Source organism: Epinephelus moara, chromosome 4, assembly GCF_006386435.1.
Source record: "Epinephelus moara isolate mb chromosome 4, YSFRI_EMoa_1.0, whole genome shotgun sequence".
Classification (NCBI taxonomy): Eukaryota; Metazoa; Chordata; class Actinopteri; order Perciformes; family Serranidae; genus Epinephelus; species Epinephelus moara.
In genome coordinates this window covers 9,049,567-9,069,759 of record NC_065509.1, presented here as the reverse complement: position 1 = coordinate 9,069,759, position 20,193 = coordinate 9,049,567, and the positions used below count along the sequence as shown (strand labels likewise).

The window sequence follows — 20,193 nt, the reverse complement described above, 5'->3', positions numbered from 1 at the left end:
GGCTGTATGACAGTGGCGCCCCCGATAAAATTGCTGGCCCTTGGCAAAAATAATTGGGAGCTGACGTTACTGTCTCTAGGAGGCTGTGGCGTGCTCAATTTTTAAGGTAGCCCGAAGGTGTCTTGGTATCTGGGCTTTAATCAGTACAAACTAGGGATAATAATGATTCTTTGACAATCAATTAATTGGTCATTAAATTTAATCAATCAAAAAAAGATCTGATTCTGAAATATACACATTGTGTAGTTTCCCATTATATCCTATGCCATTCTGTCAAACGAATGGTGTATTTTGAAAGCATCTTTCAATAATTAGCATCAGCAAAAAAAAAAGGGTGCAATAAAACTAATTTATGACAAGGCAGCCATCTTTGGGTCTGGAAGAAGGGTATGGTGGTGACACTGACAAATAAAGCGGGCCAAGCAAAGCATTATTTAGTGTTTCATAAGTCTAGACCTCTTTATATTTCATAGGCTATGCAATGCTATCAGAGAATATGCAATATATCGCTGCAAGCTTTGATTGAGGATTAAACATTTAGTATTGTTTGCTATAAGCACAGTTTTTATGTTTTTTGTTTGTTTTAAATTACAATTAACCATTTGACTGATCATAAAAATTTGCAACGCCAGCTTGAACCATGTCGGCATAGCTTGTCAGGAAGGGGGCTAAAAAATTTGGTGTGGCCGTTTTTAAAGGGGTCCCTTTAACTCTCACCTCAAGATTTCTGAATGAAAATGGGTTCCTTACATACCCACAGGTCTCCCCTAAATATGAAAACACTTGTTCCCAGTAAATGTTTTGTTCTTTAAAATCAATGAACTACTTCAAATTAAAGCTGTATATTTGTCTCTTTAAGGAAAAGTACAACCAGCCTATTTGAAGGACAATAAATTGCCCAACATGTATAGATACATAACACATTATTAGTCTATGCACATCAAATAATTAGTTGTTTTAACTGTAAAATAAGAAACCAGAGTGTATCAGTATGTGATTAATTTACTCTCCATATTGACATAGTTAACAACTAACCTATAGTATACTTCATCAGCATAATTCTTGAAACTCAGTTATGACTTCTGGTGTTAGTGTGCCACCCTAAGATTTTCAGTGGCCCCATCTGGCCAACCCTATAGAAAATTTCTGGGGGCGCCACTGATGCATGAATAGATGACTTCAACATTGTATTACCACTGACTGCATGTCTGGCAACATTACCGTTGTGCTGCTAAGTGATTCATTTAGTATGTGTAGCATCTTGGATTGATAACTTTCTTTTCATTATATATAAGAAATAACTCTTCTCTCTCCTTGTTTTCCCAGAGGCCAGCTCTGCATCAGTGCCAGGTAAGTCCAGACTATTGGTTACATAATAATGGTTTTAAAGAAGTGGCTCTCAGAGTGAGGGGGTGGCGAGTCCTGAGGTCAATCTGATACAGAAGATTGTTTATCTTTTCTTACTTTGCTCTCAATTTGATCAACTTCTGTTTTTGTGAAAAACGGAATAGTTTCACCTCTTTGGTCCCCTGGTAGTCGTCATGATGAAACAAACCTTAGATAAAAAATTATTCTCATGGTTGAACAGCTAACAACTTGTGCGGTGAGGGCTTAGCTTCATTATAATGGGTCACAAGCCAAAGAGGTTGGGAAACACTGGTATGAAGGTTTTGGACTGGGATATGGTTTCATATTTCACATTATATTTTAAGTTTAGTGCTCAGAACTGCTGTCAGCAGAGGGTGAAAGATAGCTGACTGATTCCTGCCACGTCAGCTTACAAGTTTTACAGTACATGTGTCTTTTATACAGAACAACATATTCCTATACACACTACTTATACCAATAGAGAGTATACTGTTGCAAACACATATTTGATAGCTGAACTGTAAAAACATATCATACAGATTTTTTTGTCAGAAAATATAATGTTATTGATGTAGAGAACTTTGCCGATTGGCACAACAGCGACTCCATGTGGAAGCGAGAGGGAACAGCATGAAATTAGTTTAACTTCAACTATGGTGCAATCATGTAAGTTATTGTGAGTGACATGTATCAAGGAACAAGGATCAAAATAATCATTGGTGAATGTATCGTAACCTGACTCATTGAGTGCTTTCTCACTGGTTTCAAGAGAGAATGTGAATTTATTTTATCGCCCCTCTTGGGCCACAAACTTATCCAAGGCCTTTCTGACACTATAAGCAAACATTCATTAAAAACACAGTACATCAGTTATTAAGCATGATTACTTCACTTAGTCTTTAGACACCGTGCAGCCTTAATTATGTGTGGAAATGACACTTTTCATTTCACAAAAAACTGCATTAATGTTCTGGTGTCACCCTGTGCAGAGGAGCTGTGTACACTGGTGATCACAGAGGCCTTTCCAGAAGACTCTGGCCTGTTTAAATGTGTGGCCCTCAACTCCTTCGGCACGGTCTCCTGCTCAGCACTCCTGGAAGTTTACAATGGTCAGATAGTCAATTTATACAGCACCGTAATTTATCTAATATAAGGTCACCTGTTGAGTTATATCATATGATAAAAATGATCAGGCTTGCTTTAAGACCCACTCATCTCCTGCTCTACACCCCTCCCTGCAGATCTGGAGGAGCAGCTGGAGATCGAGGCCGTTGGTCAGCAGGAGTCAGTTTCTCTCCGACAGGAAAGGGAGGCAGTGTTCCAACAGGAGACTTCCTCCTTCAGACAGGGCACCGAAGACTTTCCATCTCAGCTGCCTGACTCCACGACCCTCCCCCCTCCTGAGTGGCCTGACAGCACTCTAGAGGATGACACCCCTGTGGCAGAGTGAGTGGATGGCACACACACACACACACACACACACACACACACACACACACACACACACACACACAAGCGCATAAGTTTTTTTCCCGACATTGTAGGCACATATGAGATGGATAGTAGTTCATCTTTCTTGCCACAGGAGGTCGCTGTTGTATCAAAATTGGAAAAAGAAGCCAATTTTCAAGATCATCTTTCTTTCTTTCTTTCTTTCTTTCTTTCTATTTCATGAGACTTGCCTAATAGGACCAATGACTGAATAGGCTTTATTATTTAGGCCTATTATTAAGAACATGAAGCTTTTGAGAAGGGCTTTGAAATGCTAATTGATGTTAAAATAAATAAATAAGAATGTATAATAAATACAAATAAATCAATCATTTTTGATTAAATCATTTTTAAAGGCAACTCTGCCAGTCCAAGGAGCTCTGTGTATGAACCAGGTTGAATACATGCAGTTGGGATGAGGATGCTGAGATCGGTCGTAATATTATTTGGTTGAACAGATCGACAATCTATGTGTTAATTATTTTTACAGTCTGTGGTGTAAATGTGTAATCTGTTAATATAAAACACCTTCAACACACAAAAACTGCTTTGCAAATATAAAATAAAATGCAGCATCAAATACAAATCCACAAATAAAAAATGTCTGTGAATACATTTAATTAATTTACAAATTAAACAAAATATCTTTCCAACATTTACAACTTTCCAACAGATATTTATGAATTCATTTTTATTTGTGAATCTCCATTCTACGCTTGCAAATATGTATTTTATGCATAAGGAGTCCTTTAAAAAATAAAATTTAATTAAACTTGACTGTGTAATTGCAGATCTGTTTTATATTTGCAAAAATAGTTATCTGAGTAGACAAATCTTTGTTTGTATTTGTAGAAGGTGTTTTATATTTACAGATTACACATTAGTTGTCGATCTGCTCACATTAATACTATTGAGACTCATCTATCTCCATACAAAAATTGAACCAATCAGCTGCACCCGCGCGACCCTGTCTCTCCTCTCGTGAGCGCGCGTTGTCACCTGTTGTAGTCCAGCCTCCCGCTGCTTCTCATCGTTACTTTGGGCTGCCCGTCACACAGGGAAAGTCCAAATTCATTCAGCCGGTAACTTTACGGTACCGAAGTTTAAGGACAGGGTGCGGAAACTTTAACGAGGTAAGAAAATGTCCTCTTGTCGTTAAACAGGTAACTGAACGGCTGCTTTTCGACCTGCAGCCGCAGTCACCGTTGAAACCTCTCAAACTCAACGTTAATGTATTTCTAAACTGGCGTTAATCTTTAAACAAGCTAATTTTCCCTCCTTGTTTATGTCATAAAAACGTGCTATGTGTGCAGTGTCCTCCTGAAAAGGTCAAACTATGTTGAGAGCACTTGGAAAGTGAACTTCAGGCTATTTTGGGGGGCGTTGTGTCATCTGGTTTGGTGCTCTGTCACAGAGACAGTCGTCATATAGTTTCAATTAATCCAACGACGTCATTCCTCGTTTTCTACTAGGTGGCGTATAATTTATCTGTAGCCTACACTGTTGTCTTCTTAGTTTCACAGAAGTGTAGCTGAAAACCCCCTGACACAGTTGAAACTTAGTGAAAGCAGAGAGATATTAGTGTCCATACACATATCTAATTTACTGAACTGAACTGAATTATAATATTAGCTGTAACTTTTCTGTAAACTGTCTGGAGCTGCTTCAGGGATCCACATAGAGAGGCGCCTTAAATGCGGGTATTCATTGTGTATTTGAGTTGTTTGCTATATGCCAGGCAGCCCATACTTAAGCCAAGTGGTGCCTTAGATTGGGCTATGAGCTCATCTGTAAAGTGGTGATATGGGTTGTGTGTCCTTCAGACTTAACCCTTTACCTGCTGTCATACAACAGAGCTCATATCGTTGATCATATGATGCTGTCATTTGTTTTCTCAAACGTGAGGCAGCTATGAACAGTGTGTCCCATTAATGGATTGTATTTGGTGGTCCCATGGGTGCACAACCCACCATTAGGCTACTTTTTGTATGAGTGAGGAAATACTGAAAACAATGTGTGAGGACTGAAGTGACTGATTAACAAGTTTGCTGGAATGGTGTGTTCGTGTGCAGTGATAAAGAGTGGAAAAATGGGCATCCTTAATGAGACACTAGTTTGTGAATACAACAGTGTTTTGCAGTTTTTAATACGCAAATTAATTCTCAACTGATGAGAAATATAGCCTGTTCATAAATCATGCCACTAAAAGTTATGTAATATCGCAGCAGATGAAAAATAGTATAGTTAAGAATGCTATAGATGCTACTTAGTGACATATAAAGTTATATTTTACCACTTTACCACCGCTTTTGTTTTATTGGTGTTTGATTCTCTTCAGTGAGTGTAAGTTAAACTTTGACTTGATGCTTTGGTTCATATTCAAATCCAGTGCGTATTTCATGGTGTGAAGTATGTTTGGCTGAGTGTTATGTGTCCATATTGGTGTCCAGTGCTATGATCTCATCTGTAATGTGAAGTGCAGACATGGCGTCTGTGTCCTTCAGAAACCCCCCTTCCTCAGTGCTGCACACAACAACAGTTGTTCATGAACTGTTGGTAGTGGTCTGGCTTTTAAGGTCATGTTGAGGTTCTCTGGCCAACCAGAAGTTAATCTGATGGTTGAATTTGATTTGATTATTAGATGACGAAGTGGAATTATCTGTAAAGCGAGGGGTTATTGTTGATTTGGACTTTTTCCCTACAGGAAAAGTAATGATCTCAGATCCATGGTGAGAATGTGTAGTTATTATGATTGAGTAAAGATAACTTTCACCTGTGAAAACAAATTGTGTTTTTTCCTTTAGATGTTTTGCACTGCATGTTTGGCACATCTAAGAGTGATTCTGTGTTTTTTTTTATTTTTTGAGTGTTTTATCCTGAGCGCCTTTGGCTTCAACTCTTGACTGGCTGTCATCAAAATATGCTAAAATGGCATCGAAAGATGTTTAAAATTATTCAACTTTTCAAGGACAAAATATTCTTGTCTATTAAAAGATAAAATGGTGCTATATGTAGAGGGAGGACTATGACATGATTGGTCAGTTTATTGCGTTCACTTAGTAGTGTTGTCAAAAATATTGATTTATTGCTCATTATCCATTCTGAATATTTGAAACCTTTTTGATACTCATTTTCTGCAGCATCAGTACACCGGTACCAGCTGTGCTTTCTCGCTCTTCCTTATTGTTAGCCTTATGTTTACTACTGTCATTCTACTGTTCTCTGCTACTAACCAAAAAAAAGGTCATTGTTATGTTTAGCCTTCCTATGTTTATCTTTATTAAGAATTTAATCATATAATATAATTGTATTCCCTCAGTGTCAGTTTTCCCCATGGTATTGAAAATGGTACTTAATATCAATATTTTTGAAGTTACTGTATTGAAGGTAGAAATTCCAGTTTTATAAAAGCACTACCAATCAGGCTAAGTTGAAGGTACATTACGGCAGTTGATACATGTAATATTATTGGGTTGATCAGAACTATTCTGAAAAGCTGTAACAGTGATGAGATGCTTAATTTGTCCACCTTTATGAGAATGAATCCAGTTCTGTTTCTGATCATCAGGTAGACAGAAAGATTGAATGGATGGAGAAAATTATGCTCATTCACAATCCCTCTTTCAATGAAAATGATGCATTTTATCTTTCACCACCCAGTATGAATAATGTGTCAGTACAGTGTTGAAGTATTTTCAGAATCCAGCAGATAATGTTATTTTCCAAAAGTTTACCAGGCTCTTTGAAACTGTCCAAAATGATCTTATCTGTCTCTTAAGCTTTTAAATTGTCATCTCTCTGTTGTTACCGGTCATAGAGAGGACTGAGGTCATCTTCACATTCTCCTACCCACAATGCCAAGCAGTTTGTGTGTGTGTGTGTGTGCATGTGCATGTGCATGCGTGTTTTAAAAGGGGTTGGGTCACCAGTAGAGCATCTGCACCTGCCAGCTGATGTCCGAATTCCAAGACCAATATAGCTTTGCCCGCTTAATCACACAAATACACATACGAATGCACGTGGACACACACACACTCACACACACACGCAAATGCAAGTGGACACGGACACACACACATACAAAAATTACTTTCAGTATAGAAAGTACAACACTTGCTGTGCATGGTCACGTGGCCACGGTGGGCGTGGCCTCCAATAGTTAGTGTCAACAACAGTTAAAATCATGAACGTTAAAACTCAAGGGTTATTTTTTTTCTTCTTCATGAAGCCACCTGTCTGCATTAGGAAAAAGAAACACAGTGACAGTGTTGTAAAACAGTTTGTAAATCATTATCTGTTACATAAAACTCATGGTGCGAGTTCAGGACAGTAAGAAAAAAACAAATGAATCAGGACATGTTTCTTATCATTTATTTTGAACAGATAGTAGTTCCAGTGTGAAAGACAGACAGAATTCTTCTGTTAAGGACTGAGTTAACATTTTATCCACTGACAACTTTGGTAAACTCTTCATAAATTGCTAAAAATACGGAACATCTCAAACACATTTGTATTATTATCTCACAAAAGGCAATAGGTCACAACAGACAGTAAAACTGAAAATCATCTCCTATGATATAAAATCGAAAAAAAACAAAATACAGATCACCTTTTCCTCGTCCTGGTGATCTGCACATTTGGGTGATGTCATCGAATGTGCATTAGCATGTGGGATGTTTTTCTAATCCCATCCCCTACAACAGTGGAGCAATGTTGCACACCTTCCTCATATTCTACACATCTCTCTCTCTGTCGCTGTTGTAGTTGACAGGAAACACTCAGGCGGTACTTTCATCTGTGGTGTTTCATTTGCACTCGCCATAGTAAGACTGACCCACACGCCAGTGAGCTTGTTGTGCTAGAGTCAGCATATTTTGCTAACGCTATACGGCTAAAAGTTTCTGAATGGAACTGAAGCTTGTGAACTTCGGCTCTGCATTGCATGCATCAGTCTACATGCTGTGTATTTATTCTACGTGTGGTTACCTGACCATGACCCCCGGACCATGACAGTTAGGTATTATACATGAAAAGTTACAGCACTATCCAAAGAGGTTTTAGACTTCCATTTGTCTTTTAGTTAGTGGGATATTTCAGAAACTGCTTTTAGCCACTCAGACTCAACCTTTTGCTCATTACTTGTGTGGCATAGTGACTGCTTGGTTAAACATGTATCCATCCATAAAGGCCATTTCCAACTACATACATTTTTGTCCATTTAGAAACCACTCATTTTTAAGATTTAGGTGTACTGATGGTCCAAACAAACATCATTGTCCATCAGTGTATTTTCAGTGTCAGATGATGCTGGTTGGCCAAAACAGTCTTGAGCCCTCACGGGACCAGGAGAACCACAGAAAAACAGTGAGCAAGTGTGTGTAAGTAAATGAGTGTGTGTGAGAGCAAGCAATGAGAGAGACTGCTATTGTCATTATGCTCCTGCGTAGCCCAGACTACGTGGTAGTCATGGGAACAACATTCTTTCCTAGAATAAAAGTGAAGGACCAGCCAGGCTTGGTGTTACAGGAAGAAATCTACTGAGTGGGCAGAAATGGGAGCAGAACCATTGATATCTGTTACTCTCATTAGACGGTCCCAGTAGTACGATGGAAGCCGTAATGGAGCATTATTTTTATGCAGTTAAAGACACTTTTTAATGTTGCTCACCAGTTGACGTATTGATCTTGATGGTGAAAATCTCATGGCTGTGTCACAAACTATTCTGTTGAAATAATATGGTGAACATCAGCTGGTTCAGAATCAACATCAGATAAGTGTGATGTCAACATGGCAGCTACTGAGAAATACATGTTTACATGTTAGCTCGTGCAGCCTGTGTTTACCTCTTTCAAAACAACTGAACAGGAACTCCTGTTGTTAGGCAAAGTGATCACACTGAGTTTATGTATCCTGGAAATCTCTGGTGGGATACAGTAAAAGCTGTGATAAAAATCACACACAGAGCCTCTAAAGCTAAATTTTATCTGCGACAATCTTGATCAATCTCCAGGTTGTTCACCTCAAACCTAGTGTCAGCTCTACAAGTATCTCACCCATCAGCCCCCCCGACTCTTCACTTGCTTCAGATCCCAGAACCTGAAGTTTTATATATTCACACCTTTACTGACATGTCTGTTTTCGTTTGTCAGCTATCCAGAGCCTCAGCTGGCCAACCACTCCTCTGAGGAACCCTTTGGTCAAAGGGAGGACAGAAGTGCCCTGAGCTCAGAGGATCAGAGGTCACCAGAGGTTACTATCCTAGCCCGCACGCCCAGCCCTCCCCCTCCACCCTCACCACCACCACCAACCCAAGCCAAGGAGAAAAGCCAAACACCCAAGCTGTTCACCCCAAGCAAGATCAGTTTCACTGTAAGAACATTTCTTACACTACGTTTTGTGCTTTTTGAGAAGCTTTTTGCTACAGATGGCCTCATGCTTACTGTCTTATGTGACTTCATACATCGTACATGTTTAAAAGGTTAATGGCAACGGAATGGCAACTTAATATTGACACAGGCTACAAAGAGAAAACACCAATCAATAAATAAGTAAATAAATGCAAAGTATGCAGCCTAGGTAGTCTGCAATATACATAATATGTCTCTTTTACCCTCTCTTACCTATATTTGGTGTTTATTGAGGTGGTGTAGCTATATATTTTTAATTAAAATTGTCATCTAGCTTTTTTTTTTTTTTTTTTTTTCATTTTGAACATCAGAAAATATAACAAACATTAGTTGACAAGAACAAACAACTTCCCTGGCACTGATTTTCTTAACTCCACCTTGTATATTCTTTTGAATTTGTTCTCTAAATGAGTAACATTAGGTATTCAAAAAGTGGTGTTATTACCTCAGCAAATGTAAATGTGTAAAAGTTTCTGCATGTCTCTTTTTCATAAGACTCGAAAAAAGGTATAATTTCAACTTGATTCAGTTTCTCTAAGTGTGTGTGTGTCTTTTCTCTTCTAGTCCTCCCAGTCAGGGGGCAACAACATGAACCTGTCAGACCTGCCTACCTTCACTCCCAGCGTCTTCCCTCCCAGTGCATTTAACTATGAGCGACCGAGGCATTTTATCCAATCACAGCCGGCCTTTCAGGCACCCAGCTATGAAAGTGTTCTGAAAGAAGCCCAGGAGAACCAAAATAACTCCCAACAGAAGCTCAACAGTTCCCAAAATAGTGCCAATGTTACGGAGGCACAGAGTCAAACTAAAATGAGGTCTACACAAAACCAGTCTTTCTGTCAAACTCAGTCAATGTCCAAGTCATTGTCACAGACCCAGTCACAGTTTCAGTCAATGAGCCTCAGTCAGAACCAAACCCAGTCTGTCGCCCAGACCCAGATCCAGGCCAACGGCACAGTCAAGTCCTCTCCCTCTTCATCCAGTCTCAGCTCTCCGATTTCCACCCCGGCCTCCTCTGTTGCACCTCCTCCTTCTTCTGTTGCCCCCTTGCTCAGTCCCTCTGCCACCACAACCTCCTCCACCCCTTCACCAGCCTCCTCATCCTCTCTCCCCCGCACCACCATGCGTTCCACCATCACCCTCACCCCCAGCATCCCCAGTGCCACCGGCCTTGGTAGCGCCACCCTGCCAGCCAATCAGGACACCATGTCAGCATCTGCTGCTTACCTCTGCTCCGTGCTGCCCTCCCAGTCTGCCTTCTCTCCTTTTTCCTCCTCCAAGCTATCTCCCAACTCCAACCTTCCCCACCCCTCCACCTCCCCCTCCCGCTCCCCACTCGCCCCCTCCAGCCCTCTCCTCCCTGTGAGGGCCTCCACCCCTCCTTCCTCCCTCCCTCAGCAGCCTCTCCCAGTGTCACCTTCCCTCCCTCACTCCCCTCTATCTCCTTCCTCCTCCTCCTCCTCTGTCCCACAGCCCAACACTCCCAACGGACAGAACAGAGTACCACCTGCTGTGGTCTCCCTGCCCGCCAGCTACAAGGGAGGGCCAAGCATGTAAGTAAATATATACGTCAATTTGGCATGCACATGTTTACAGATAAGTGAACATTTCCCACACAAAAAAACATTCCTTTGACAAACAAAATGTATACATTTATGCAGAGAGAACAGATGTGTGTATGTGTAGGGCTAACTGGAGAAGCTCTGGAACAGAGAGGGGAACACTTGTTTACTGCTTACAGTGATTTAACAGTAAGTGGACCTACCATACTGGTGGATGTGGTCACCGCCTGAAAATAATTATCCCCTGTTGAAGAAGCTTTTCAGATGAATGATGAAATGTCTAAATCTGTAGTCGAGGTATTTGAATGTATTTTTATGCACCTGGATGATAAACAGAAACCTTGACAGAAAGACAAAGTAATCACACTTGTGACTTTGACTTAGTTATGTAAGCTTATGGACAATCCATTTTATTTTACATCAAATCCATGATGGGAATTCTGTTGTCTAAATGCATAAAGCAAAGCAATCAATTCTTTGCGGTCCCTGCATTAAATGCATTTTGTAGCATGTATTAGTAAAAATGTCCACGCAGATGTTTTAACTTTCTTTCATAAATAAATCATAGCAACCTGTTTAGAGGTCATAGCTAGGAATGGGCCAAAATATTCTATCACGGTATATGTAATTTTTTTTATCACAGTGTATAGTATATGTATATTGTGACTATACCGTACTTCAAACAAAGCCTCACATGAGCCAACACTTGAGTTAACAACAAAAGAATCACAACAGTAAAACTAAAATTCTTTCAAAATGGAAGCTTCAAGCTTCCTGAGAGCAATCGTTACAAGTGTTCTCCTTTATGTCAGCACAAATCACCTAACCTTTCAAGGCAGCTAGATTTGTGAGATCATGTAAAAATCCAGTCCTGATTTGCTACATAACCTGCCCTGAATAGCTCCTGTTGTAGAATCAGACAAATTCCTTCTGGTGGACACATTGTTACCATCGCACCCTTAATACCAACATATCAGCCAGCCCTAGTCATAGCACATTTCTAATCGTCAGCTAAGGACAAAGGCTTATTTCCACAGGTGTTGGATAAAGATTTGTTTCAGCACACAAGTTTTTTTTAGTGCCTATTGTTATCTTCTTCATCTTTGCCTCCTTCTTTTGCTCTATTTAACTTCTGTTCCTTCCTGCTTTCTCTCTCTCTATCCTCAGCCTTCCTAAGCCCATTCTGAAGAAGTCTGTTGCTCCTCGGCCTTCTTCCTCTCGCTCCACAGATGAAGACATCCAGGGCTCCAAAGACGCCCTCATCCAGGATCTGGAAAAGAAGCTGCGCTCAAAGGAAGCCAGGAGGAGAAACAGCCAGGTGTGTGTGTGTGTTTATTTGTGTATGTGTGTTTGTGTGTCCAGCAAACTGTTGGAAGAGCAAAAATCCTACATTTCATTCGACAAAAAAACATTTACCCCATTACTAGCACACTCCAGCCCATTCACACTCACACACTGTGTGCCTGTTTGAACCTAACACAATACATAATTACAGTAGTTTACCAAAACAAATCACAGCACGCCCTCTCTATGCGTGAAAAATTATAATTTAACAGTATGAAGCTTCATTTTCGAACAGAAACTGTCCTATGAGGAGCGTATGGCTCGTAGGCTGCTGGGTCCAGACAACGCCAACTACATGTTTGACCAAGACAGTCTTTCAGACTCACAACCCGACCAGGTACGATAACAAACTTTCATCTAGTGAGTAGACGTCATAATTAATACAAAAATCCTCTTAACAGCGTGTTTCTGATTGTACTGATGGGTGTTGCAGTGCTGACTGTACTGCACAGACATTTATGTTGGCTCTGGTCCAAAGCCCATTAGCTTTCATTTTGCTATTAAGTAAAGACCACACATTATTACAGTCATTTGGGTTTGAATGGCTGCACAGGGAGCCAGTTTCCCTCTCAGGGCCTCCCAGCCCAAAGTTGAAAAAGCCTGGCAGTATAATCAGCAGCCCCAGTGAGCTGTACCATGCTGTCATTTTGTCCAGTGGTGTGTGTGTGTGTGTGTGTGTGTGTGTGTATGTGTGCGTGCGTGCGTGCCCGTGTGCATGTGTGTGCCCGTGCCCAGGATTGTTCTGTCAAAAAGCCTCTGTCGCTCACAGGGCTTTGCACCATCTATTCTCTCTCTCTGTCTCACACACAACACCAACACACAACACGTGCATATACACACAGAGACACAGTGGCTTGTCAGTGGCTATTTCTTGCCTGCTTTCTGAGAACAAGCCCCTTTCGCTCACTGGTGACAACAGGACTATTGTGTCAGAATACACACACACACACACACACACACACAGTTAGCCTCCTGGCTTTTTGTCAAGCTACTGACCCATACGGTTCATTTTCAAAGTTCAACCTGTGATTACCTCTGCTTATATTACTCTGTTTTCTGTTACAGCCAGAATCACCAGAAGGAAGACACACAGGTGGACTATGGTAAATAAAAGTGATTTATGTTTCAGTATTGCTCATAATTATTAACTTAGCACGAGAACCTTGAATGTGTGATTCCGAGTCTTTTAAACATGGGTGGATTAAAAATTATATTGGTAATTTTGCTTTTGATTTGTCCAGCTCATGAATATTTTGCTTGTGTTTTTCTGTCCACTGCAACATTACACTATTTTAATGGGATTCGATGTAGAAATAGGAGGATTTTATACATAAGGATTGGAAAGTGTTTTTTTAGCCCTAATTATAGCCTGTGTTTACTTAATTTCTACAATGTGTGGTGCCATAAACATTCTCAGTGTCTTATAACTCCAACTGTCTGTCAGGACAGAGAGAAATGGCCATAGAAATAGTATGAGAGTAGAACAGACATTCCCATTCAGCTACGTTACATCATGTTTTAACAAACATGCAATTAATGTCAGCAAAAGAAACAGGGAAATACTGTAATATTTTAGTGAAAGTAATGGTTTGCTGATTTGAAAAGTAACTAAATAACTGATTACTTGAATTGCAAAACCAACACGTTATGTTACTTGTTACACAAAAATGTCATCTGATTATTTACTTTGTAACGTGTTACCCCCGACACTGCCAGTTATAAATACATCTACTCAATTTTTCATACTGGTTTGATATTAGAGCCAGGCTGGGCTAGGACAGTATAGTGAATTTTACATTATATACTCAGTAGCCGCTCCAGAGTGGAACATAATGACACCGTGTCCAAACAGCAAACCAGCGTTTGACTATTATCATATTGCATTATGTAGCATCAGGGCTCTCTGTCTTCACTGAATACATTAAATATGCACCTCTGTTACATCATGTAAACAAACCATGTAAATAATCAGCTGTGCGCGTGAGATCAGACTGGATATGTAACCACTTAAAAGATTGGTAGTAGCTTACTTGCTATCTTCCTACATTTGTAACATTACTTTTTAAAACAGAAAACATGTTTTAAATTGTATTATTTACCAGAAATTACATACAATACAGCAAACAGCAAGGAGCGTAGCTTGTTATTAGTAATGATCATTTACCTTAGAAGAAACTCTCAGCTCCCTTAGATCTCCCTCAAGCCAGCTGCCATCTTATGTTGTTTTTGTTTTTGTAGTGAAATAATGAGGCATCATGTACTGTAGGTAATTCCTCAATTCAACTTCATGAATCAGCCATTCCTCGTCCATTGCGGCCCTTTCAAAGCCAAAGCAAGCAACAGGTAGCCTATAAATAGAAACAGGTCATCCAACAAAAGTTGAGCTCTAAACGGCGCTCCACATTGCCTGCAGATAGTTAGGAAACCTCTTTCATCGGCTTCAAATCTAAAATGTTGCCATATTGGTGCAGTTTTAGTTTTCTTGAGAGACTAACTGCCTTGTTTTGGCTCAACACCCCAAGAAACACATGAACTTTCTAGTAAACAAACATGGCGTGCACTACTCTGCCCTTCCCATCTCTACTGAAATTTGATGTCCTTCATGTGGTGCTCAGCTCACAGCCTGTCAGACACTGTTGTCTTTGTTTGTCCGTGTATAAACAAACATAATATTATATTTATCACCTTATTATATCGTTTATTACTAATACAATACAAGTTCGATTTAGAGCCATGATGCCGTCAGCACGGGTTGTTGATGTAGGCTACTTTTAATCTGTCAGAACGTGTTATATGACAAATGTCGGTTTAGCCGGTTTGCATAAAATCAAATCCATGTAAGCTTGACTGGACCAGCAAAACCAGAAATTGACCCTGCTCTACTGTGCAAAGTTGTCAATACCTTTGATCACATAAAAAGCAGCAGCAAGCCAAAATGGAGTTCTCAAACTAGCGAGTGTAACACTTTATGGCTCTATTGCATGTGTTGTCATCATAACAAAAGAGAGCGTCACTATTTTCTGTTGAACTAGTCAAATGACCACAGCAAAGAGTCCAATGTCCTTTTCATTCATTACATTTTTATGAAAATGGATCAAGTCCCTGATTCAGCAGCCATGCTGTCAGACTGAACAGGAATCAGTTGCTTGTGTGTGTGTTGTCACCAGTGGACTGTAAAATTAAGTCAGTGAAAGTGAGGTAAAGTGAGGTTATGAATAAATAATCTCTCTCTCCCTGCAGGGGTAGGCGCCACACAGGCACAGACAGGGGAAATGAGGGCTCAGCCATCCAAGAGAAATGTTACGCTCCTCGCTTCTTGCAGATCCCTCAAGACCTCACTGTAGAGGAGGGACGCTTCTGTAGGATTGACTTCAAGGTGAATCACTTACTCACATACACACATGCAGGTTTTTAACACCAAAAGCTTCACGATTTTAAGTTTAATAATACACTCAAGTCTGTATTACTACAGGTCAAGGTCGGGGGCTCCCTTCTATAACTAATACAACAAATCAATGTAATAATGGTGTGATCATGTAAAGGTAAATAAAGTAGAAACGTTTCTCTTTTCTCAATCCAGGTCGGAGGCCTCCCTACTCCAGACGTCAGCTGGTACCTGGACGGCAAAGCCATTCGTCCAGATGACTACCATAAGATGTTGGTGTGTGAGAAAGGGATGCACTCATTCATCATAGAGATAGTCACAGTGCATCATGCCGGCGTTTATGAGTGTGTGGCCAGGAACCGAGCAGGGGAGAGCAGATTTACCATGAGGCTCGATGTGTTAGGTAAAAATGTTGTTAAGGATGGAAATGCTGTCTTTTTAATAGAGAGTTATCAAAGTACAGCTTAGTAATCATCACCATAGTTTATTAATCTATACCAGTCCTACTTTGTACAGTATTTATTCTGAGTGGGAGATATGTAATCACCTGTGCTGTGCAACCTCCTCTCTGCAGCCCAGGAAGCTCTTCGTCCTCCCACCTTTGTCCAGAAGATGTCAAACTCCAGAGCTTTAGAGGGTGACACTGTTAGGTTAGAGTGTAAAGTGGATGCTTCCCCTCCTCCACAGCTTTTCTGGAAGAAAGATAAAGACATGCTGCGCATTGACCCACACAGAATGAGGTGGGTCAGAAAAGTACTTGGTTACCCCTAAACTCCTCCTTAAAGCAGCTGTGCGGAACTTTACGTTTTCGTTGATTATAGTGCCCCCCTTTGGTCGAAAGGGTATGACACCTACAGCCTGGTGTCGTAAAATCTCGACTGCAACCGGCAATTACCGCATGCATTTGTTTTGGAGAGCGAGAGGAAAATCATAAATGTTCTGGTGTAGCTCTGAATTTCTTATAAACTGAGGACAACTGCCTGCTGTATATTTGTGTTCATGGTCACAGTCACAGATAATTTTGTGGCGTTTGTTGTAACGTTACTAGACAAAAGCGGTTCACATCAGCTAACGTTACATTTAGCTTGCTTATAACTTCCATGTCGTCATATATTGAAGTGAAACAACGTCTAACAAGTTGCGGTATATTCTCTAAATAAAAACAAAAATTACATACCTGTCGATTAGGAAAAGGGCCAACTCGGGATCAGTTTTAAAACCTTTCAAATCTCTCAGCTCTCTCCACTTGGTGAATGCCCGACCGAGGTTTACACGCGTTTGGGCTCGAGCCCTATCACTGTCCCGTTTAGCCTTCTTCTGTTCTTCTGTTCTTTTTCTTTTAGATGGTGCTCCTTCTTTATCCACCATGACATCGAAAGTACAACCAAGTCCTTATAGATACATCTGGTAAAACCGTTATGTGTTCAGCAATGCCCGTTGCGTACCGCTTTCTCGAAGAACACTCTCTGTAAACACGGCTCTTCTTCTTCTCTCAATTTATTGGCGGGTCGCAAACAACTTCCAGGTGCATACCACCACCTACTGTACAAGAGATCTTCAAGGGGAGGTGATACGAACTAGGGACTGTTTTATGAATGGTAAAAAGTTCCACATAGCTGCTTTAACTGCAGTTCAGTATTGTGCATCAAACTCAATAGGTCATACTGGTATTTTGAGGTACCTGAAAGCACCTACATGTATAATAAATATTTTTATATTGTCAATACACGTTTACTGTGTAGGTTTTAATCCCTTTTAATTTCTCAGTTTATGTGTGCCATTGTGTTTTTTAAATCGTGTATTTTTGTATGTTCTTTTAAATACTCAGCATGCATTAGGAAGCTTTAGCCAACATGTTCTAACTTAATGATGAATTAAACACTTAGTCTCTGTCTTTGTTCCTCCACAGTCTGTATCAGGACGGTTCAGGCCGGCAGTGCTTGTTAATAGAGAGGGTGATGAAGACTGATGCTGGTTGGTACACTCTCTCTGCCATCAATGAAGCTGGCATGTCCACATGCAACGCCAGGCTGGATGTCGGCAGTAAGTCCACCTTGTGTGTGTTCATCTTTCTATGCAAATTTGCTGTAAAGGATCCATCTCAGTTATCTCTTGTGTGAGATAGCCGAGTAGTTACCATAGTAGCCCGGGCTGTAAAATTAAAACAGCAGATGGAGGATGTTGTGTGCTCTACGCTACAGTGACGCCGGCTCTATAGCCTGGAACACGTCAAACAAATGCCGTGTTATGTGATCGAGCGGAAACCTGATGAATGTATGCAGCGTCGAGCTGTTCAGCTTTCCTAAAGACTACTGCATAATCAGCGAGTCAGAGTGATAAGTATGGAGTGCATCCACCGATGAGAGAGAGCTCACTGGAGGAAAATACAACACAGCTATTAGGTTTCTGCTCTATCACATAACACACCATCTGCTTTGTGGAGAGGGGCTGAGTGAGAGGGCTGACAAAGGCCTCGCAGAACACTATCTGACCCTCTGTTACACAGAGCTGGACTGTGTACATGAGTAGCAAACCTGACCACTTTGTATGAACCAGGACTCAGATATTGTAATTGAACAGGACCTCATAACAGACAGGCTTTACTGGGTGCTTTTCATCACTAAGAGCTTATAGTTGGTGACATAATAGTAAAAATAGAGAACTTTTCTCAGACATCAGCAGGGTAAGCCACCATACATTTCAAAGTGACAATGGCATACAGCTGTGGCAATATTCAGACTAGGGCAGGGTAATATGGAGAAAATTAAATATCAAAATATTTTTGACCAAACACCTCGACAGATAGTGTGACAAAAGGCAAAAAGTTTAACAGACCAGTCTGGTTGGTAGTGCAGCCTTTAAAACCAGGAAAAGACAACAATGATATTACAATATCCAAAATCTAAGACAGTATCTAATCTCATATCACAATATTGATTTAATATTGGTATATTGCCCAGTCTTAGTCGGACCCAAGCGAGAGCTTAGAGGTGGTTTATACCTGGGGCATAATCACAGTACACTTAAAGTATCAAATTATCCCGCCCAATAATGTATTGATCATGATTATTTATATGCTTTTATAGTGTGCATAACATTTGGCATGTATTGACGTTAATTTCCAGCACAACGGTGAACTTTGAACGCACTTAACAAGAACACACTGACGTTCCAAACTAGGGTTCAAAGGAGAGAAAATCGGCGCTTGTTATTAATGATCTAGGCGTGGACATTTCCAGTTGCTGCTCAGTCAGCTCCCCTAAAGTTGTGCTAAATTTAAGCTCTTATGTCTATTTTTCAAGTGCTGGTGTTGTTTTTTAGTTAGCTTTGGACAGTGATGGCTTGTGGTTGCGAGTCACTCACAGGGATGAGGAAATCAACTCACCGTCTGTAAACTCTCCGTCAAGGTTTTATAATATAAATATCAGTGAACGAAGTCATTGTATAGTGTGTTAAAATTTTTAATAAGAAGTCATAGTATTCAGAAGATTGTCATAAAAAAGTTTGAGTATAATATGCCATAAAAATGTCACAAAAAGTCATAGTATAGCATTTCAAAAAACATGACATAAAGAAGTAATTGCTTAGTATGTAATATGATGGTAAAAAAAACGGAAAAAGGTCATTTAAAATGTCACAGTAAAGTATGTCATTAAAAGGTAATTAAAAAAAGCCAGTATAGTCTGTTTGCACTTTTCCTGTGCAGTCCTCATTCATATGCTGGCTCCCTAAAATGCCACTCAGTTATCAAAACTTTAAGAACTCCTGATCAAGGATTTTTGTCTCAGAGATTCCCCCCAGCCTCTAAGTGATAAATACATGAGTATGGCCCTGGAGTTCTTTTGATTTTAAGGGGGCCCATTTTGTTTTTTTCTGTGTATTTGTCTTACATACTGTAGTTTAGTATTTGTATTTTTTGAGCCTTGATGACATGTAATAGGTTGTGATTATTTACAGTTAATACTACAGCTGATTTGCAGGGACAACCACACAGTATAACTATAAACAGTGTCTCGCCCCAGAGGACATGTGCACACATACAAACACATCAGGCCCAGATGAAAGTAACTGTAAAATCACTAGTGAATTGTTTAGTGAGTCTGACAATGGAGAGTGAAACATGAAGAGCTGCGGACCCATTGTCTCTACAAACGTGTGTTGGTTCTTTACCTGGCAACGAGCCATGATGTGCTGTCCTGTGCTGTGGTGTGCAGGGCAGAAGAGTTATTTTCAGACAGCGGGCATGAAAGGAATGTTTAGCTAGTCGTCCACCAGTATAATCTCTTACTGCTGTTGGTAACACCAGTGATGTTAGTCCTATTATTAATATATAAATAAACAAGGCATCTGCAGGCCTATGAAAAAGGATTTGTCACCCTGAAGTTTTTACTCAGTTATCCAAAAAATAATAAAGTAAGGGACCACAACATTAAGCACTGCTTTTAAATTGAAGAACTGGTATCAGACAATCTGGATTAACATGCAGACACTATAATATATGTGGGTAACGTTTTCAAAGTTCATGAAATACCATACTTGTAAAATTGTAGACAGGTAGGGTTATAGCATGATAAAATAATGATAAGTGAATAATATAGTTGTCAACAATTACAGTTACTAGCCTTCCTCTAATAAA

The 20,193-nt window shown here is 40.1% G+C and overlaps 1 protein-coding gene across 4 annotated transcripts in view; it reads left to right on the top strand.

The window, feature by feature from the left end:
• The window catches only part of myot (myotilin), a 35,606-nt gene that overhangs the window by 13,145 nt on the left and 2,268 nt on the right, over positions 1–20,193 (top strand). For 3 of the 4 annotated variants that reach the window (XM_050042706.1, XM_050042705.1, XM_050042704.1), the window contains exons 6-17: positions 1,327–1,350; positions 2,358–2,477; positions 2,610–2,814; positions 9,009–9,228; positions 9,831–10,819; positions 11,996–12,146; positions 12,408–12,509; positions 13,238–13,275; positions 15,413–15,548; positions 15,753–15,960; positions 16,132–16,297; positions 17,467–17,600. In XM_050042706.1, coding sequence (XP_049898663.1) covers positions 1,327–1,350; positions 2,358–2,477; positions 2,610–2,814; positions 9,009–9,228; positions 9,831–10,819; positions 11,996–12,146; positions 12,408–12,509; positions 13,238–13,275; positions 15,413–15,548; positions 15,753–15,960; positions 16,132–16,297; positions 17,467–17,600 — 2,493 coding nt within the window. The remainder of the gene's footprint in view (positions 1–1,326; positions 1,351–2,357; positions 2,478–2,609; positions 2,815–9,008; positions 9,229–9,830; positions 10,820–11,995; positions 12,147–12,407; positions 12,510–13,237; positions 13,276–15,412; positions 15,549–15,752; positions 15,961–16,131; positions 16,298–17,466; positions 17,601–20,193) is intronic. The other variant, XM_050042707.1, reaches the window with a different exon arrangement.